The sequence below is a fragment of the Aotus nancymaae genome, unplaced genomic scaffold (assembly GCF_030222135.1).
Source record: "Aotus nancymaae isolate 86718 unplaced genomic scaffold, 86718_ANA_hifiasm-v0.15.2.pri h1tg000062l, whole genome shotgun sequence".
Lineage (NCBI taxonomy): Eukaryota > Metazoa > Chordata > Mammalia > Primates > Aotidae > Aotus > Aotus nancymaae.
The window spans coordinates 40,499,956-40,522,374 of record NW_026988476.1 but is presented as its reverse complement, the minus strand read 5'-3'; the positions used below and the strand labels follow the sequence as shown (position 1 = coordinate 40,522,374).

At 40.5% G+C, this 22,419-nt stretch overlaps 1 protein-coding gene and 1 long non-coding RNA gene across 4 annotated transcripts in view; one reads left to right on the top strand and one right to left on the bottom strand.

Annotated features, from left to right (window-relative positions):
• Nucleotides 1–22,419, bottom strand: part of LOC135270386 (uncharacterized) — a 179,220-nt gene that overhangs the window by 35,603 nt on the left and 121,198 nt on the right. Inside the window, exon 3 of the long non-coding RNA XR_010338530.1 lies at nt 9,129–9,242. This is a non-coding gene — a long non-coding RNA (uncharacterized LOC135270386). The remainder of the gene's footprint in view (nt 1–9,128; nt 9,243–22,419) is intronic.
• Nucleotides 1–22,419, top strand: part of CYP19A1 (cytochrome P450 family 19 subfamily A member 1) — a 99,846-nt gene that overhangs the window by 73,692 nt on the left and 3,735 nt on the right. For all 3 annotated transcript variants that reach the window (XM_012442296.3, XM_012442298.3, XM_012442297.3), the window contains 5 exons: nt 8,254–8,408; nt 13,592–13,768; nt 17,508–17,622; nt 20,364–20,478; nt 20,947–21,109. In XM_012442296.3, coding sequence (XP_012297719.2) covers nt 8,254–8,408; nt 13,592–13,768; nt 17,508–17,622; nt 20,364–20,478; nt 20,947–21,109 — 725 coding nt within the window. The remainder of the gene's footprint in view (nt 1–8,253; nt 8,409–13,591; nt 13,769–17,507; nt 17,623–20,363; nt 20,479–20,946; nt 21,110–22,419) is intronic.

Sequence of the window (22,419 nt, the reverse complement as noted above, 5' to 3'; positions counted from 1 at the left end):
TTTTCTTGTTTATTGATCTTAGAAAATGGAGAATTTCAAAGATGGCATATTTCCCTAGACGTTCAGCTATCTTTAGTAGACTTTTAGCAAAGCTATCTGCAAACATTGTCTCAATACATTCTTATATTTGTAATCCGTAACAGAACTTCACCCACAAACTAATGCTGACCAGGGTGTCTTCCAATTTGTTAGAATTATTCATTCAGATACAAAGACTAAAGCTCAAAAGTAAGTGAAGCTTTTCTAGAAACTACATAATTTTTTCAGGTCAAGATTACATACATAAAATACCACATGTCATAAACTACTATATCTTATAAAATACCATGGTATCCTCAAAGCCCAAATATTTGAAGCAGATACTGAAAGAAGGGAGCAGGGGAGAAATCAGTATTATATGAATACTTCCAAATATTTCAAACCACCCCAAAATTTTTTTGGGCCTGGGCTTTTTTGGTTTGTTTCATTCAGTTTTGTGTTGTACCACTTTTAAGAGTAGCTAAGGCAGACCTCAGTTACACAACTAAACAGAAATGGCTTCAGGTGGAAACATCATTTCACCGGGTCCATTGTGAAATACTCTAATGCAGTGCTTTTCAAAGTGTGGTCCCTCAAGGAGCAGGATCAACAAGCCTGGGAACTTGTTAGCAATGCACATTCTTGGGCCCCCACTCTGATCTACTAAGTGAGACAGTTTGGGGTAGGACACACAATCCGTGTTTTTTTGTTTTTGTTTTTTGTTTTTTTTAAGACAGAGTGTAGCTCCTGTCGCCCAGGCTGGAGTACAATGGCACGATCTCGGCTCGCTGCAACCTCCGCCTCCCAGGTTCAAGCGATTTTCCTGCCTCAGCCTCCTGAGTAGCTGGGATTACAGGCATGCACCATCACGCCTGGCTAATTTTGTATTTTTTAGTAGAGACAGGGTTTCTCCATGTTGGTCAGGCTGGTCTTGAACTCCTGACCTCAGGTGATCTACATGCAGGTGATTGTGCTGCACACCTGAGTTTGAGAACCACTGCTCTAAGAACTAGATCATAATTAATTACTTTTTTATTTACTTCTCCTGGTCTATTAGGCTGTAGTCAGTCAAACTGAAGTGAGTATAATATGTTTTTGATATGTTCTCATTTTAAAAATCAGTACTTGAGTCATTTTTACAACTGGATACGGTCTCGCAAATATCCTGGAAGCGCTGGTGTTTGGGTTTGGGGGTAGGGACATTTGCTGCTGCTCTTTCATTTCCCCCCACAGCCGCCTGCCTTCCAGCTCTCCCCAACCCAGAGTCTGCTTTCCCCATCACCTCTTTCCCTCAGCAGACAGGTGAAGTGACCCCCAGATATTTATCTAGAAGTATATCTACCTGCAGTCCAAGATCTAGCGCAGTGCCTCTCACCCTGGCTGTACCTTAGAACCACCCAGGGAGCTTTTCAAAGCCCCACTGCCCAGACCATACCCCTACTTTTAGTTCAGAACCTCTCGGGGTAGGACCCAGGCATCAGTAGTGTTTAATAATCCCCAGGTCATCCCAGGGTACCGCTGAGTTTGAGAACATTCCATCTAGAGAGGGGGTGGAGGAGGAAGCTCCTGGGGCAGGAGGACCTCTCCTCGGGGTGAGGGGAAACAACGATGCAGGTTTGGTTTTGTCTTATGCTAAGATGGTGGAGGTGTGAGACTAGAAATGGAATAAAGAATGATGGACTTGAGAAAGGACCACAGTACCCAGACAGACATCATTTTGAGATACTAGATATTTTGATGCTGGATTCTTAGGTCTCCAGCAAAATTCCCCAAATTTCCAAAGACAATTCCTGAAAGTGGTTGTTTCTTACAGTGGGGGTGGCATCTGACCACTGTGCTTGTCTTAATTAGGAAAGTGACTCCCACCAAGTGAGGGCTGGTGCACAGCGAGACGCAGCCACAACCCACCCACCCTACCCCCGGCTCTCCTAGTTCTTTCTTTGTCCTGCCCTCTCAGGCTTTTCACTTGTCGGAGTCTTTGTGTTCTCCTTAATTGCCTCAGAGCAGCTCAATTTTGCTGTTAAAGGCTGAACTCCCCTCAGGAATAGGACATGTTTGTCCCCATCTCCTTTCCTTGCCTGCTCTTCAAGTCTCTTCCAGAACTCCCCGTACCTCTTGAAAAGAGACGCCATTGGACCTCAGAAAGATTTTTATTTTTGTTTGAATAGTTTGCCAGATTTTTTTCTTTAGAAAAGTTTGAGGTCTATAGTCATTACAACTGTGTAGAAATTATGGTGCACCTTTTTCTCTAGCTTCATCCCAAAGTAGTGGGGGCTGCAGAACTTCAGGGGAGAAATCAGGCATGTGCACTGCTGAGATGCTGCCTGCGCCACTGGGGGCCTTGGAGGTATGGTCCATCTGGTGAGCTATAGATGATGTGTGCAGGGTTTCCCCAGGCAGCTGTGCTCTAAATTAATGAGGGTCTGTAGGTGCTGCATATGACACTATATGTCCACTATATGTCCCTAGATTGCTTTTTGTCATGAATACAAAAAAAAATGTAGCACTCATAAAGGGAAATTAGCAATTAGCATGCTAATCTGGGTTATATTTGCATATGTGTCAACAATTAACATACTAATTAGGGTTATATTTTTACAACTGTCTTGATGTGCAAATTTACACATCATTTACAGGGGTTTCCTCATTTATTCTTTGAACATACATTTACTGAGAATGTATTATATACTAAGCACTGAATGATTCTAATAGTCATTACTGGCTCTCCATTCATTCATTAAATATTTATTGAAAACTTACTATGTATAGCAGGTATTGTTCTAAGCTCTGGAAATGCAGCAAACAAACCAGCCAAAATTCCTTACTCTCATGGAGCAATATGTTGTTAACTATGTCAACAATAAACAAAGTATATAATGTATCAGCAGGGTGACCAATTGTTTCAGTTTGCCTGGGACCAGGGCATTTCCGGGATGTGGGACTTTCAGTGCTGAAACTGGCGTAGTCCTGGGCAAACCAGGATAGTTGATCACACTATTATCAGGCAGAGAAGTGTTACATAGAGAGTGGGGAAGGAAGATGGGGGAGGACCAGTTGTGGAGACGCAGGTGTGATTGTAAATAGGTGGTTCAGGCAGCCCTCACTGAGAAGACAGCATTTAAATAAAGACCTAAAGGAAATGAGCAAGTAGCCCATGCAGAGACCTGGAGGAAAAGCATTCTAGACATAAGGAACAGCAAGGGCCCGAGTGGAAGAATACTGGAGATGAGTATTTACCAGCAAATCATGTCAGGCCTTGCAGGCCATTGTAACAACTCTGGCTTTTACCCCCGTGAGAAAGGAAGCCATTGAAGACTTTGAGCAGAGGAGTGACAGATGACTCATTTATGTTTCAGCAGAATCATTCTGGCTGCTCTGTTGAGAACAGGTGCAAGAGGACAAGGGATGGGGGCAGAGAGACCAGTTAGGCAAGAGGTGACGCTGGCTGGTCCAGGTGGTAGCAGTAGAGATGACAAGAGATGAGGGAAACTTCTGGACATATTTTGCAGGCAAAGCCAACAGACTTCCTGACAGATTGGATGTAGGGTGTGAGAGAAAAAATAAAGTTAAAGTGCTGTCCAGTTTTACATTGAATGGAGACATCGTGTCCTGAGATAGGCAGAGCAAGTCTGGGAGGGGGAAGGATCAGGGTTCCATTCCAGACACGTTAGATTTGACATGCCCAGTTGACACTTGAGTGGGATGATGAGTAGAGAGGACTGAATCTTGAGACCCTCAAGTGTAAATAGGTCAGAAACTAGCAACAGAGACTGAGAAGGAGCAGCCAGACTGAGAAGAGAGAACCAGGAAGTGTGATGTCTGAAAGCCAGGTGAAGAATGCATATCAGGGAGTGGGAAATTGTGAACCATGTCAAATACCACTGATGGGGCAAGGGAATGCATCGAGATTTTAGTACTGCATTTAGCAACAGGGAGGTCACAGGTGACCTTGATGAGAGCAGTTTCAATGGACTGGTGGGGGCAAAAGTCTGACCAGAAAAGAGAATAGGGGAGAAGAATCAGAAGCAGCAAGTGTAGACAAGTCTTCCAAGGAGTTTGCCATAAAGGAGGCAGGAAATGGGACAGTAGCTAAGAGGAATGTGTGGGCAAATGAGTTTTGATTTTTAAAAGAGGAGAAATCACAGCATGTGAGTTGTAGAGGGAATGGTCAATTATGAAGAAAAATCAAATGATTGTTGATGAAAGAGAAAGAAAAGGTGTGCTAGGTGAGGTGTGACGAGGTCCCTGGGGACAAGTGGATGGGTTGGCCTTGAATAGGGACATGGAATTTCCATAGTAATTGGAGGGAAGGTGGAATATATAGGCACAGGTCCTGGTCGTTGGGGCTTGTGGAGATGTTCTTGTAGTTGCTTCCATTATTTCGGGAAAATAGGAAAAGTCTTCAGCTGGAGCTGAGTGGGGAGAATATAATAGTCATCTAGAAGAGTGAGAAAGTGAATGGGCTGGGGACATGCCGTAGAACTGCCAGCGGCACTAAGGGCCCACTTGAATTGAACCGAGAACTGTCAGCAGGTGGGTGTGGGCTTACACACACACACATGCATGCACACATGGTTTTTCTTTTTTTCCCAACCCAATCCAACTGCCAGGTGCAAACATAGAATAGGCTAAGAGTTGGATTTGGCTGGAGTTGTTGTTTTACCAGGCAACCATGACAAAGTAACAAGAGGGTCAAGGGAGTTGAGGATTCAGGGAAGGGTATTCTAACTTTAATGATTGACAATAATTTTTCCCAATTTTCTATTAAGAAAATTATCAAATGAATAGGAAAATTGAAAGAGCATCCCCCCACCACACTTTTCCCCCTATGACACTGACTAGGTCAATTATAAGATATCCTACATTCTGAATTTCTCTCACTATTTCAACATGGCGTCATTTACTATATTCATCTATTCCCTGTATTTCTTATAAACGGAAAATTGGGTCTAAAGACTCAATTAGATTCAGGTTGCACATTTTTGCAGTAACACTTCAGTAGTACTAGGAACTTCATATCACATCGCATCAGAAGATGAGTAACGGGTTGTCCCACTAGCACTGACGTTAAATTTGATCACTTGGTTAGGTGATTACAGTAAGACTCATCTTTTATAAAGAGTGTTTATCTCTTATAGTCACCTAGAATTTAAACTGGGTAAGTGAGGACATTAGAGCAGTGAAGGACAGTGAAAGGTGATAGGATTGATGGAACAGAATAGGCTTGCATGAGGCAAGTGTTATTAAATGTTTGTCACCAGCCGGGTGCGGTGGCTCGTACCTATAATGCCAGCACCTTGGGAGGTGAAGGTGGGCAGATTACTTGAGGTCAGGAATTCGAGACCAGCCTGGCAAACATGGTGAAACTCTGTCAGCACTAAAAATACACAAAAAAATTAGCTGGGCATGGTGGTGGGCACCTGTAATCTCAGCTATTCAGGAGGCTGTGGCACAAGAATTGTGTGAACCTGGGAGTTGAAGGTTGCAGTTAGCTGAGATTGCACCACTGCATTCCAGCCTGGGTGACAGAGATTCTGTCTCAAAAAAAAAAAAGGCACCAATTATTTCATTAATTGCCTCCTTATCACTGTTAAACCTGCCCACAAGTGTGTGAATTGTTTAAACCCAGAACTCAGGTGGCTTCCTCCTCATCACCTAAGAGCTTAGTCTCTGGCTACTTTTCATTTTGAATAGACAATAGGTTTGCCATCTTTGGAGGTGTCTTTTGCCCTCAGTCATGCTTAATGAGGAATAATGACCCTAGTGACCAGACACGCAACACTATGCACTGTCCCTTCTGAGGTTGGAGACTCAGTTGGACTCTCCCCAGTGGTAAGAAATCCTCTCTCTCCCAAATAATCAGTATAACACTTGCTTCCAGCAGTGTTGCTGGTTGGCCCACAAGCCAGAGCCAGGCCTGTCTTGACTGCCCAGAGGAGCTCTGGACTGGGGTCCTTAGCTCATCACTGACCTTCTCTTCTTCACTTTTCTGATTTACTCTGGTTAGATAAATTCAGCTTACTTTTAGTAAACGACCTTGTTTTAAATTGCTGTTCTGTAGCCAGTCATCCATCCCCTTGCTTTATCACTTCTGCCTGATTAGCTTTGTCCCTTGACAAGTCTGAGCTTTGGATTCAAAATAGCTGAGATGTTGGTGCCCCCTAAAGGACACATGAATTTTAAAGTTCGGCTTTTTATTATTAATAGCTAGCAAACATTTACTTGGGTTTGTTTTATGTTTGGAGTTTCTTAGTCTCGTCTAAAAATGGATTAGCAAGTTTTTTAATGAAACGGACAGGCCAATATGATTAATACAGGAAGCAAAAGAAAAATAGTGTTCTGCTTGTCCTCTGAGTGCTTAAAATTTTTAGATATGAGTTTGTGAACAAAGAATATACAAATTACTGACTTTCTGCTTTAATTATAGAATGATGGAGGGGAAGGTAAGTAAAGCTAGAGTTTTCAAATATTTTAATTCATAACGATTTCATTCCTTCCTATGGCTATAGATTTTTCTATAGATGACAAAATTTGAACCATCAGACAAATTAATTCCCTAGAATACAAATGGAAGCCTCTGGATTTTTATTTTTGTTTTTGTTGCTAGGGAGAGGCAAACATGTCCAAAATTTAGGATTATTTGATGAATATTATCTGGAATCAGATCAAGAGAATATTTACTAGTGTTTTGATTTGAAAATAGAGGTTTTCTTCCTGAAATAAATATCGAGTAAATAAGTTATTTATATAATAATCACTGCTTTTTTTTTTTTTTTTTTTTGAGACAGGACCTTGCTCTGTCACCCAGGCTGGAGTGCAGTGGCATGATCATGGCTCACGGCAGCCTCAACATCCAGGGCTCAAGCTATCCTCCTGCGTCAGCCCCCCAAGTAGCTGGGACTACAGGCACACACTACCATGCCCAGCTAATTTTTGTATTTCATATAATAATGATTCTGTTCTGACTTCTTGACATTACCATTATTTCGGGGACTTACTTTTAAAGCTTAAATAGGACTATGGAACACATCCCAGATGTGAGAACTGGATTAATACTGAGCCCACAACCTAATCCATTAAACCAGAGCAGCACATTTTTGTCCTAGAGTCCTCTGGAAATGTATTTCAGCAGGCATTAACTGAACAACCTCACTAAGGCAAAGGTATCCTTTTATGAGCCAAGTGTCAACTAGCAGAGGGAGGAGCAAGAGTCTCTCCTACCCGTCTGAGAACCAATTGCAGATATTATAGTAACCACGTCTAATCTTTGAGGGTTATAGGTTCTGAAACCCTCCATAATAGGAGAATTTGCAGTTGTGAAACAACATTTCAGGAGACCAGAGGGGAAGGAGGGCCAAAGCTGCAATGAATACATGAAAATTTGTATAAATATTAAGTTCACCAAGAAAGTAACAACAACATCTGAAATCAAGATAATACCAATGACATGTATCTTGAATTTGCACAACTGAGCATCATGCAAACTGCGCTATCTCATGACTCATTACATCCTATATCATGGGAGAACTCTGTGACCCTGGAGACTTTGATGAGTCGTGATGGAATGTAGAGCCCCAAAATAGCTTCCTTTACTACCATAGTGAACTTGGCATGCCAGCCCAGCTAGGCCCTGGCCAAGCTCAGAGCTAGAAGTGCCCAAGGAGATGTTTTTCAAGCCCTGAATGACACTCCACTGGAGGGAACAGGCCTGATTAGAGACTGGAATTGGGTGGTGCTAGGCAAAACTGCTGGTTCCAAACTGGGAAAACAAGACTTCAGTAATTCCACAAACTTCCAATTCTGTGGCTCACTCTTGTAGTGGGTGGCATTTTCTGGAGTGAGGCTGGATGATACCTGGGAGGCTGGAGGCTCTTCTGGCTCTCATGATATGGAGGGTTCAGCTTCTTAACACCCTTGCAGCTCTGACTCCAGTAGTGGGACATATTTTCGTGAAGTTAGAGAATAAAGAGAAATAAGGAATGGTATGTGGGTATGTGTGTGTGTTTTCTGTCTTTTGTGATGTTCAAACAGGGAGTCAGTAGGTAGAAATGATTCAACTGGAGAAGGATGTTCTCAGGCTAACAGAAGTGCTTATTCAACCTGAATACTTGAAATCATGCACATTGCCTTTGGAGCAACATGAATTTGCTAAGAGAGCTACCTCCTAGCCAAAATGTATCACCATGAGTTCTCCTGACCCTTAAAAATTGACACCAAGGTTTCCTTTCCTTTCAGGTCCTCAAGTATGTTCCATGTAATGAAGCACAATCATTACAGCTCTCGATTCGGCAGCAAACTTGGGCTGCAGTGCATTGGTATGCATGAGAAAGGCATCATATTTAACAATAATCCAGATCTCTGGAAAACAACTCGGCCCCTCTTTATGAAAGGTAAGCAGGTACTTAGCTATAAACTTCTTTTTTGTCTATGAATGTGCCTTTTTTGAAATCGTATTTTATTTTTTTTAAAGTATTTATTTATTTATTGAGATGGGGTCTGACTCTGTCACCCAGGCCAGAGTGAAGTGGCACAACCTTGGCTCACTGTAATCTCTGCCTCCCATGCTCAGGTGATCCTCCCACCTCAACCTCCCAAGGAGCTGGGGCTACAGGTATGCACCACCACGCCTGGCTAGGTTTTGTATTTTTTGTAGAGTTAGGGTTTTGCCACATTTGAGATCAGGCTGGTCTCAAACTGCTGGTCTCAAACAATCAACCCGCCTCAGCCTCTCAAAGTGCTGGGATTACAGGCGTGAGCCACTATGCCCAGTCTGAAGTCATATTTTGAATTCTACTGCATCACAGCTTTCAAATAATAAAGGTGGAAGAGCTAACATACATTATACCTTTACTCTATAGTAGCCATTGTTCTAAACACTTGATATTTTTATACCATGGCAGCCCCATGTGGTAAATGTTGTTATCACCTACAATTGACAGAAAATGAAGGCATAAAGAGGTTAAGTAACTTGCCCAAGATCCAACCATTAGTAAATGATGGCCCTGAATATAACCCCAAAGCCTGTATTTTTTAATCACCACAAATTTTCTTCTTATTGATGTGCAAAGCAATTTTATGGGCATAAAGAAGAGATGAAGCTATATACTTACAGTCATTTCAGTTATGAATTTAGCATGTCACCCATATGTTTCATATAAACATGGCCGAACAATGTGTTTGCTGAGTCCTTGACTGACAGCCCAGATGATTTAGCAGAAAGGAATCTGTGAATGAAATTAGAGAATTTTAGAACTGAGAAGGACCATATATGTTGTCTCAACTAGCCTCTTATTTTAATAGCTGAGGAACTAAAGTCCCAAAGAAGTTATGATTTTCACCCAGGCAAAATAGGGAGTAATGGATGAGCTGAGACCCAGTTGCAAGCCTCCTTATCCAGTGATTTTTCCCCTTTACCTCATCATGCTGGAAACAGAACTGTTGGGGAATACACATGACTAACCCTTGACATTACTATCAAGCATCAAGAAAGATAATCATGCCCTGGAAACGTCAGTGATAGAATCTGGGGCTAGATGATTTTAAGTCTGGCCCTGTCTATGCACAGCTTTCCCTCCAGCAGCTCGTGCTGTGAACCTAGCTAGCCACCTTCTGTGTGACTGCTAAGATAGGAAGAGCTATGCCAGGACCTGGGCCCCCTGGGTGTTGAGCCCAGCCTTCAGAGCTGCCCCTCACCAAGACTCAGCACAACTCTTGCTTCAGACCCCAGTGTATCACTTCCCTATTGCTGCTGTAACAAATTACCACAAACTAAGTGCCTTAAAATAACACATTTATCTCACAGTTCTGTAGGTCAGAAGTCTGACATGGATCTCAATGAGCTGAAAATCAAGGCACAGGCAAGGCTATGTCCCTTTCTGGGGGCTCTAGGAGAGACTCTTTCTTTGTCTTTTCCAATTCTAGAGGCCACCCACATTCCTTGCTTGTGGACCTTTCCTCCAGCTTCAAAGCCAGCAACAGTGGGTTGAGTCCTTTTCATGTTACGTCTCTTCTGTGAGTTGGGGAGGGGTTGGGAGTGTTAGTAATCCAAGTTTAGAACACCTCAAGATAGTCACCCCTGATCTCCAATCCCCAGCTGGGGGCTGGATAGAGGGAAGGGAGAGAGGATTTCTATTCACCTTTAATCTATTTTTACAAAAAAAGCAAACAATTTAAAAACAAGCCCACCGCTTCTGTACATGTCTAAATATATTTTTAGAAGTGGGTAGGATTGTGAATTTCTGTTGTACCATCTCTCTCTGGCTTTGACCTCAGCTGGGAAAGGTTCTTTGCTTTTAAGAACTCATGATTAGGTTTGGCCCACCCGTTCTCCAGGTCCTTAACCTTAGTCATATTTTCTAAGTCCCCTTTTTCATGTAAGGTAACATATTAGTAGGTTCTGGGGATTATGACCTAGACAAATTTAGGTGCTATTATTCTGCCTATCACTCATGTTGGGGGAGATAAATCTCCTTATATCTTGTAAAACTATGGAATGCATTAATGGAAAAAGTATAGAACTCAGTATTACAGGTTATGAGTTCGAGTCCCAGCACTGCTACTTGCTAGCTATGTGACCTTAGGCAAGTCACTTTGCCTTTCTGAGTTTCAGTTCCCTTATCTAAAAAAGGTGATAAACGTTATAAAACTTGCACTCTAGGGCTACTGTGAAGAACAAATGAAATAATGCTGTCAGAGCCCATAGAAATGTACATTTGACTTTTTCATTGGGCTCAGGTGTATTAGGAATATGTGAACTAGTATTTAGGAGTAGTTGATTTTACATACCAATATCCTCCAGGCTGACACGCAAGAGCTAATTAAAAGAATCTCTAAGTTCATTCGTTTAACAAATTACTGTTCTCATCATTAAACTCGGTCCCAAGATACAATTACAAACAAGATGCGGTTCCTGACCTCAAGGAACTTTTAATGGGGGAGTTGGGGTTGAATTAGGAAGGGGCAGCTCAGCACATCACCAAATACCACCCTAGGTTATGGTAATGCTGGCGGTGTGCACGGAGTGATGCCAAGTACAGATGAACAGGGAATCTAAAGCACACTGAGGGACAAGGGAGACTTTTCAGAGGAATGCAAGCTTATAATGAGTTTTAAATGAAGGTAGAAGCTAATTAAGAAAACAAAGGACAAATAATCTAGGAGTAAAGAACAGGATATTCAAAGGCACAGATGAATAGATAGACATGACGCATCCAGGGACCTGTCAGTAAGCCCTTGTGCCCGGTGCAGACACATTTAGGGATGTGGCCAAGGGGAGGGCAGGGCCAGATCACCAAAGACCTCTCAGTTAAGGCAAAGAATTGAGCTTATCTCAAAAGCCATGGAGAATCACTAAAGATTTTAAGCAGAATGACATGAATATATATGTATATTATAAAAATCCCTCTGGTAGCAGAGTAAATGACTAATTGGAAGGAAGCAGGACTGTGAGCAGTGAGAACATTTAGGAGCTACTGCAGTGTTGCAGGAAGGGTGGAGTGGAGGCTGTGGGTTTAAGAGATGTCAAAAGGGTAGACCCTACAGTAGTAGACCCTACAGTACTTGGAAATTAGGCAAAACATCTTTGTGACTTTTTTTTAGATAGCCTTCTATATGGAAGGTCAAGGTTTCTACATAAAGTGCTACACAACTGGACCCAAATTCATAGTGCCAAAAAATAGGGGGCTAATTGCTTATTGGAAAGTTCACTGTGATGTCTGACATTTCTGTAATCAATGGGAGTCCTAGGCATTTTTCAATGAATCTCCTCTTAGACTCCCCGTTGGTTTTCCTGATATAGTAGAAAGTCTGACACAAGTTTTGGTATCTAAATCAGTAACATTAATTAAAGTATTGACTTACTGGGTGAGTCTGTAGGGATATAGTTAAGTGCAACTTAGGCAATGGCCCATCTTGGGAGGTGGGGAAGGGTGGGGGCGAGGGGTGAAGAAATAGCATGTTTTTCCCAAAACTGCCAAGAAGTGTGTCCATGTTGATAGTATTTGCTGATTGCTTGCCCAATTTTCTTTTGACTGGATAGATTCAATACTTTTTAGCACATTTTAAAAATTAAATCATATCTATATCATACCACTACCTATAAGCAATGTTATTACATTTTTGCCTATAAGTTTGGCGTGTGGCTTCAAACTCTTAAACATAGAAGCAAATCATGCATTGGCCTGGGAGAAATCCACAAGTGACATTCTAAGTCAACCATTCCACACAAAGCATTGAGCCATTTGTCCTGCTTGCTGAAGTGGCAGTCACCCAGAGAACAACATCCTCGCGTTTCACATCTGCCAAGTCCTTCCTATGGTCAGAAAGCCTGTTCCTACCTCAACCTTCCTTCCAAGATGTATGGAAACCTTAAAAGTCTAGGACCAGTCCTCAGGCTTCCTTTCTTATTTGCAAAGTATACCTTTAGGCATGGGGGTTCTGCACCTAAACCTCTGTGTGTGCGTGTGTGTGTGTGTGTGTGTGTGTGTGTGAGAGAGAGAGAGAGAGAGAGAGAGAGAGAGAAAGAGAGAGAGAGAGAGAGAGAGAGAAAGAGGATAGTCTTCTTCTGGAGTTACACCTACAAAGTTTCCCAACATTTTTCATCCCATTTCAAAGACTGACGTTAATAGCAAATCTGAATAATAAAAGACTTAAAAAGAGAGATTACTCCTAAAAGAAGCTTAAAGAAACTTAAGACATAGGGAGAAAGGGGCACTTTAAGGGTTAAACCCTCCTGTGTAGGTCACCTACCGTCAGGACCCACAAGCCACTGCTCAGATAGTCAGGAACAGGGCAAGAGTGAGATCAGAGCCAGTTTATTCTGTTTTCATTTATTCATTCATTCCTCTATGGAAAAAACATGTATGAGGGCTCCCATGGACCATTAGCTTGAAGTGCAATGCTAATGGGCAGCTGTCACTGTCCTTAGAGAGCCCTCAGTTCAGTGAGGGAAGACTGGTAAGCAAGCAAGGAATTGCTTAGCTGCCATGCCATTGGTTGAGTAAAATAAACCTGGAAGTAGTTTGAAGAGAAATCAAAATTCAGAGAAGGGCACTTTGGGGGATTTATACGACTAGTCTTTTACACTTAAACAGGAAGCACCTTAGATCAAATAGTTAGGATCCAATTTGACCAGTTTTGCAGTAATATCCTGCCACCTGTTGAAACACAAAATAAATATGACCCTAGGCAAATCCAAATCATCTTTAGAGGGAAATGTATACAATAAATATGAAATATTACTGATTTGTGACTTATGACCACAAGTACTAAATGTTTCATTTGCAATCTTATAAATAACTGGCTAGAGCATGAAGAAAAGTTTAATTTGTAATAGTTTGTTTAAATTAATACTTATCCCTACTTTCCTTCAACTCATCATTCTTAAGCATAGGATACATGCTTACGGAAAATTAAGAGACCACACAAAAGCGTAAGAAAAGATTATGAAAATTTCCACCCAATTATTAAATAAAAAATTGTGGACAATTAAGCTCCAACATAAAAGGCCAAAATGGCCTAATGTGTGTGTGCCCTGGAGTTCATGATGCCTGATTCTCTGATGTGTACCCTGCAGCTCTGTCAGGCCCTGGCCTTGTTCGCATGGTCACGGTCTGTGCTGAATCCCTCAACACGCATCTGGACAGGTTGGAGGAGGTGACCAATGAGTCAGGCTTCGTCGACGTGTTGACCCTCCTGCGGTGCGTCATGCTGGACACCTCTAACATGCTTTTCTTGAGGATCCCTTTGGACGGTACTGAAATTTTCACTCTTATATCTGGACCTTCTGTCCTTTATTGAAAAATGGGCTAGGAGGCATAGCAGACCAAAGGAATCATACGTCGTTTTCTACATTGCTCTTGTTTAAACATTTCTAAGTGCTCCTGGGTTTTTTCCCCTCGTGTTTCTGCTTTGTTCACTTATAAAATATAAATTTCCATAAAGTAGGAGCCAGCATCTATTTCTTTTGTATCTCTCCTCATTGCTCTAGGAAATAGAATTCTACCCACAGTTGAAACTTAACAAATGTGATTAGTCCATTTAGTTATTACTATATCCTATTACTAACCGACTTGATATATTTAACCATTTCCAACTGTTCTTTTGAGCATGATATATATATATACATATATACATATACATACATACACATATACATACACTCCTCCCTCAAAGCTACCAAACATGAAAACATTGTGTCTATAAAATAAAAATGTCAATACTGCTGGTGACACTGATGCTGATGGAAATTATGATATTAGCTGCCATTAACATAGTATCTAATGTGTGTGCCAAACAGTATTAAAAATTGCTATATATACGTTTGCCATTTATTATTTATAACCTTAACAAGAGGTCTCACTCAAAAGGGTATTTTCCCCACTATGATATAGAAAATGAATATCAAAACATGTGCATGCTCATGTCAAACTCATAGAACTTGATTTTATTTTGGCAGGATTAAACCAATTTGCAACTGCCAGAATTTTAGCTAGTTCTTGAAAAGTTGTGCCATTGTGCAAAAGTCCTTGAATTCTTTGATAACTTTTTAACCTAATGATCAAATACCTGACAGGAATGGAATGGACTTATATCTAATTGTTTCACACTGTTTTCTATGGGTTACATTTTTCATTGCCATTGTGACCTTTATCCACACACTAACTCTGTAAAATGAATTCATTATTCTGATTTTGTACTCATCTATAAGGGATTCTGACAGATTCTGACTTGTAGTAGTTTACCTGGAAAGTATAGGAATTAAAAAATTGGCATTCTTTCTAGTATACCTTTTTTGTTTTTTTCTTAAAGTCATTTATATAATGTACCACTCTTAAAGAATGTTTTAGTCTCCATTTCAGTAATCTGTGCATAAGGTTACTACTATGCGTACACAAAGAAAAATTCAAAAGCCCATTCGGGTATCTTTTAGAACATCATTTACCACTAAATATTTACATAGTTGATATAATGCTTACTATAATAATAATAGAATGGTAATAGATTTTTTTTTACTTCTTATCCATAAGCATTGGCCTTATATTGCCTCAAGAGGAGTAGAATTTATTAAACAAGATTCCTAAATCCATAACTCATATTAAGACTTCATACATTTTGTAACCCTAATAGTGACTATATCCTAAAAACCTATAAATCTCCCAAATCACTCTACTGATTACAAAAAAAAAATGTGCATGCAACTCTACTATCACCAAAAAGCAAACAATCATTTGAGTAGTTTGGTGGTTGCCAGAGGGCAGGAAGGGTAGCGGGGAGAGAAGAGATGAAAAGAAGTTGATTCATGGGTACAAAAATATAGGTAGATTGAAGAAACAAGAGCTAGTGTTAGATAAATCAGTGTAGTGAAGAAAATAAATAATAATCTATGTACAACCAAACAGCTAGTAGAGAATAATTTGAATGTTCTCAGCATAAAGAAAAGATAAATGTTTAAGGTGATAAATATCCTCATTACCCTGATTTGGTTATTACACATCATATAAATGTATAAAAATATTACATGTACCTCTAAATAAGTATATCTATTATATATCAATAAAAAAGTAATCATTAGGATTCCTAATTCCATTCTGCTGTTGACATTAAGTATGTACAACTCAATGTGACTTTTCCTGAATCAGTTTACACCAGTGTTCATTGATTCATACATTCATTTATCAAATGTTTATTGATTGCCTGTTTTATGCCAGGCACTGTTCTAGGTTCTGGGGACATAACAGTCAACTAGACAAAGTTCTTGCCTTCAAGGGATTTACATTCCAGTGGGAGATGTGTACAGAAAAAAAATCTAATAACATATTAGGCAATGTTAAGTGCCTTGAAGGAAAAATGAAGCAGGGCAAGAGGATAGGAAGTGTGAAGGAGGGCGACAGTGGGCGTGGGCATGGATGTCAGGGAGAGGTGGTCAGGAAAGGCCTCTGCAGAGAAGACGTTTGGCCGTAGCTCAAATTTGTTGAGGCCACAAGCCACAGGTAGATACGAGGGAAGAACACTTCAGGCAGAGGAACAATGCATTCTTTTAACATTTGCCCCAACCAACTGACCTGGAACACATGCTACCTGGTATACCACACTTAGACACATAGACAAGCTATAAGCCCTCCCTATTGACTCATCTCTCCTACTCCAACTACTCCATACAAGAGCTGTAGAAACTTCATCTGATGGCCATTTGGATGGGAGCCTTCAATCACTTGAAGAATTTTTAGTCAAACTATCTCACCTGATCTCTTTTCAGGCAGGGATGCCACTCCCAGGGTGCCTGTTCCTACAGACATCACTTCTAAAGTGAGACAGGCATATATTTTACAAGTCTAGGCTCCCTGGTCCCCCTCTAGCCTTGCTCATTAGGAAGGATCATGTAAAAGGAATTGTAAATCTCTCCATTCATTTTTGGATCCAGACTGTGATGCTGGCAAACCTGTGCAACCCACAGTTACATAATCCCTTTTCACAGGGGTCCATGTTGAACTCTCAATTTGCCTAAGGGACCCAGTGCAAGAAAGAGAAAAGGACATGGTCCTGAGGTCAGACAGAACCAGCTCCAGCCTCAGGGCCTGCCTGTCAGCCACACTGCTGTATGATTTTGGGCAAGCTTCCGAATTTCTATGAATTGCAATTTCTTCAACTGCAAAAGGATGACACCACAACGGCCATGGCAAGATTGTAAAGATTAAATTAAAAATCTCTTTCACAAAGCACCTAGCACGATGACTGGTATTCAGCAGTTGAAAATAAATATCTGTTCTCTTCCCTTTTGTATATTAGCTGGTATAATTTGAAAAAGCAAGGGTTTTCTTTCCTCTAGTATTCAATTTAATTAAAGAGCATTTATTAAGAGCTGATTGTACAGGAGGCTTAGGACAAGGCATTGAAGAACACAAGATGAATTCTATACTCTGGACTGAATTTAAATAACTATGAAAGCTATGTGATGAGTGCTATAGGGAAAAGTGAACAAAGCACCATGAGAACACGATTGGAAGCTATCAAGTGTGTACTCCAGGTAAACTGTCCACTTCATGGCTCTGCTTACCTGACACCAAATGAAGTTAAAATGTGGTTGTTAGCCACCTAACAGGCTCTGCTTTTTGTCCTCCCAGTTACCAGAGTGATGGCCATATCAGCCATAGTTACTAGTTCCATTTGTCCAGAGAAACAGGAGCAAGTTGGAAGCACAGCCCAAGGAGGATATGTGATATTCTAGGCTGAAAACTTGAAAACACAAACTTGAAAACTGGCAACTCATTGGTTAACTAAGGCCAACGTGGATGGCAAGGAGAAAAAATCAGAGCTTGATTTGTCCTGTAGTATTCACGTGGCTAAAACCCCTACTGAAGATGGAAACTTGCTTAGCTTAGAACCTTAGCCTGTTAGAAAAATCTACAGGGAATGTTTTCTGCACAGAGCACCCCCCTTAGGCTCACATTTTGCTCAACTGCTTTCTTGTGTGTGTGGTTCTTTTTCTACAGAAAGTGCCATCGTGTTTAAAATCCAAGGTTATTTTGATGCATGGCAAGCTCTCCTCATCAAACCAGACATCTTCTTTAAGATTTCTTGGCTATACAAAAAGTATGAGAAGTCTGTGTAAGTAATACAACTTTGGAAGATTTATGAGTACAATTGGATTGGTTTTTTACCCTCGTGTCTTTGCTGTTTTTGTTGGTCTCTTTGGTAACTTTTCTGCTCTCTAGAGCCCACAAGGGAGCTGGTGGTTAAGTTTCTGATGAAACACTTTTTACAGCAGTTTGGCTGCATTTGGCCAGACCAGAGAGTAAAAGCCTTTGGCTGGGCAGCTTCTCAGCAAGGGGGCTGAGTATGTGGTCTGGGAGCTTCAACTTGGGAACTAGTACACGCTAGTGTATTTTGAGTTGAAGAGAGGGGTTGACTGATCCTGTCATTAATATCTGTCAGAATTCTCTTTGCACATCTGAAAAACTGGAACCACAGAATAAATTTATAGTTGTGTTATTTTTGAATGAATTTAACATAATTCAACTAGTAAGAACTAACAATAGTCTCAATAGAAGTTTTTCATAATGAGTATAGTTAACTTCAATAAAAAGTGTGTGGGTTTTTAAAATTATGTATCTTGTGTTTTGAGGGTCCTGAAATTGTCAGTAAATGGCTTTGTTTTGGTTTTATAATCATCCAGCAGAAAACTAGACAAATGCCCAGTGGCCTACAGACTAATCAATGGGTTTGTAGAGTACAAGTAGCCAGTCAGTAAACACTGCTACCTCTAACCACCAGTAAAAAGCCTATGGAATCTGGAAGCAGAAAGCCCTGCTTTCTATCCTGTTTCTAATGGCCTTGGGAAGTTATTCAAAATAAGATATAACCTTTCTTCTAGAGTGGTGGCATAGGTTAATGAGATCATAGAAGTAAGGCAATTAGCAAACAGCATGGCATATAGTAGGCACTAAATATGTTAGTTTCTCCCTTCCCTGTGTTCACATCTTCCTCAGATGTTCCTAACCATCTCAAGTTCTCCATCTCTAAATGAACCCAAGCTTGTCTGAAGACCTAACTTTATTCTACTTGTGGATTTTGAAATTCATTAATATTAGTTTCTAGAGAAGAAGCCAACTTGATGTTATTTTGTTTATTCTCTCATGGTTGATGAGTACTAGGTGAATGTTTTAGACACTTGGTTCTTTACACATTTCATTTCCACTAGAGCTTATTGTGACTTGAAAAGAAAATAGATAAAAGATGCATCTCTTTACTGTGATCAGAGTTGGTGGCAGTGGTAGTGGTCTGAAGAGTTCATTATATAGCTCTTAGTCATTAGTTTAGCCTTGGTCTTGGGCAATGGACCCATAGAAACTTATTGTATGAGTCTGTATAATTGTTTCTCTGAGGTTTCTGCAGTTCCATCAAGGAACTCTCTATGAATTTAGAGGCTAGAGGCATTCCAACACCTCCTAGACCATTTGGGGCTAGTGCTCAGATAGGAATGCTATGAGCATTCTCAGCCTACTAGGAAGAGGGCACCACAGCCCAACTGAATGAATATCTATTCTTTGTATATAGGAGATGCTCAGTAGACATTTGATGAATGCATGCATCAGTAGGGTATTTCAGTGTATAGGTGAACATGTCACTTAGAATTTGGAAGACAGATTTATTGTACAATTAACATAGTACAGAACATTGTTCCCTGGGATAAGGGAATAATATGCTGAGAATGAACACATACACTGAAGGACAGAGACAAGAAAAATTGAATTTAGATTCAAGGTGAACTTATTTTTCATCTAGTCTGGCCCCTTTACTTTAAAAGGATGTAGGGCCCAGAGATTTAAAGTAGCTTACATAGAAAGAGAACAACCTAAACTGGGACCTGACCCCACCCCATCCAGGTGTTCTTTCAACCACACTGCTAAGATGCATATAAATTTTTATGCAGCTAGTTATTCATTCAACATATATTTACTTAGTGTTTACAATGTGGCAGAATCTAATGAGGCATGAGAATAAATATCAAGAAAAATACCTAGTCACTGGAGTTTACTGTTTAGAACAGGAATCTCAAACTCCACAGTCTTCAGGGCTAGGCAAATAAAAGCAGGCTATGGGGGCCAGGAGCAGTGGCTCATGCCTGTAATCCCAGCACTTTGGGAGGCTGAGGCAGGTGGATCACCTGAGGTCAGGAGTTTGAGACCAACTCGATCAATTTGGTGAAACCCTGTCTTTACTAAAAATACAAAAAATGAGCTGGGTGTGGTGGTGGGCACCTGTAATCCCAGCTACTCAGGAGGATGAGGCAGGAGAATACCTGGAACCCAGGAGGCAGACGCTGCAGTGAGCTGAGATCATGACACTGCACTCCAGCCTGGGCAACAAATTGAGACTTTGTCTCAATTTTGAAAAAAAAAAAAAAAAAAAAAAAAAAGGCAGGCTATGGGAATGTAAAACAAGGAAATGAAGGTACCTGTGGCAAACTGAAGAGCACATGACAGCATTCACAGGTTTTTTTTTCATTTTTTAATTTAAACTTTGTGCCCACCAAATCAGAAATTGAAAAACATTGTTAGATTTAGCCTTTTGGTATCAGTTTTTAACCCTTAGCTAGAAGTCACAGCCTTGATTTTGCTACCAGTATCCTAACCAGAACTCTTGGCTAACTGGCACCTTAACATGAAGTATAAGGTCTACGTAATTTAAGGGTATTTATGAAGAAATAAAACGGTAATTCACTTACTCATAAGCACCAATGAATTCAATTAAAGTAGATCATTTTACCTAAACACATGGCAAATAAATCTGTTTCACTAGATGTCTAAACTGAGTACAAACAGACTATATTTTGACTTTTTTTCCAGCAAGGATTTGAAAGATGCCATAGAAGTTCTGATGGTAGAAAAAAGACGCAGGATTTCCACAGAAGAGAAACTGGAAGAATATATAGACTTTGCCACTGAGTTGATTTTAGCCGAGGTATTGACCTGAATTAACCATAATTCCCATGCCACGTATGTTATAACTGTGTAGAAGTGTGTAAAGATTCCCTTTTGTAACTGTTGCATATTTCTGCTTTTAAATACTTTCTCTAGCAGTTTTGTAATCCCAATCCAAATAGCCCACACATTAGATATTTCAGTCAGACCTTTAAGATTGAAACATTCTAGTAAGACTGACTGCTAAGATTGTGACTCTTTCGTGTCACAATATAAAATATGAAAACAAGGTGAGGGAGCCCAAAGACACTATATACATAGACAATCAGCCTCATTGTACATCTTTCAGCTGAAGATTGTCATGTAGAATGTCCACAGTCAATCACAGAGACATGTGGTTTCTATGATTTCATTTTGTTGAGACTGTTGATCATTGAGTGTCACCTCCCCTCATTTTTTGAAACGTTGATTCATTTTTCCAAATTTTTCCCATCTTCCAATTGTTCAGAAACGTGGTGACCTGACAAGAGAGAATGTGAACCAGTGCATGTTGGAAATGCTGATTGCAGCTCCTGACACCATGTCTGTCTCTCTGTTCTTCATGCTATTCCTGATTGCAAAGCACCCTGATGTGGAAGAGGCAATAATGAAGGAAATCCAGACTGTTGTTGGTAAGAATTTATCAAATAAATAATACAGCTTAAAAAACAATTTCTTCTGAATGCTTTTTCTTATGCCCTAAGAATCTGATGTCAAACATAAATTTTTTTATAATTTACTCCAAACAATATAGCAAGACATTCTGTCACAGTTGATTATACCAGATAGACTGAAAAGATAGTTCTTTCTGTGTTTTTAATCATAAAAATAATACATGCTCATTGGGAGGAATTTAAACCATAGAGTGATGTGTAAAGCCATAAGTGACACTCCCTCCAGTCCCTTCCACTCTCCTCTCCAGCCTCATCCCCACTCTCCAACGGCAACCATTGTTAATAGTTTGCTGCGTGTTTGTTAAGATCTTTTTCTATGTGCCCACAAACACATACTTATGATTGGATTTGTCTATTTTTACAAAAACATGGGATCATATACAATGTTCTGCCTACCTTGTCAGTTACAAAAGACTTCTGCATCTCCCAGGGAAATGATAATCTATCATTTATAGCAGTGTTTCTGGGCTTCAAGCAGCCCATTCACAGATGAACTTCCAGTTTGTGGCAGAAGAAAGAGGTGAGGATGACAGCAAAGACAGGGGAGTGATAAAATTTCCCTCTCCACTCCAATCCAGTGATGCTGGCCCTTTCCTTTCCCCTGCTGGCTCCTCCTCTGCAGGGGAGCTCCCAGGACCACACTCAGGTCTTCCCCAATTCTACCTCTTCCTTATGCTGCCTCAGCTTCCGTTTCATCCTGCTCCACTGTTCTACAGAAACAATGCCACCTTTGAAAGAAATCAAACTTGCTTTCTGGGAGAAAGCAGAATTCCTCATTTGATATTTCCTTCACATGAGTAATCTTTTAGGAACACATTTCTTACAGATGTGAAGAGATATCACAGAATGTAGATTTCCCTCTCTTTACACAGTCCCTGCAAAACAAGTTATTTGCTTGTAAAAGGGCATCATCTTTTTCAAACCTTTGGAATGCTGCTTGAAATAGTTAAACATAAGGGGAAATTTCATCGAAGGGTTAAATATGTGAGAGAAGGGATCTGCAGATGCCTCACAGAGGCAGAAAGATTCCTGGCTAGGTACATAGCAATGAGCCAGAATAACATCTGGACTCCAAATTTCAAAATGTTTTCTCAAGTGCCTCCTATCAGGTTCTCACGTTCTGTGCCAGGTGCAGGGTTATAGCCTTGAACAAGCCAACACCATCGCTGCACTCATGTGCTCATGGGCTGGTGGGAAAAAGAAAACAAGCTCAATAAAGAGAGAGGGAAGGAGGGAGTTCAGGGAAACCATAAGCCTTTAATATACAT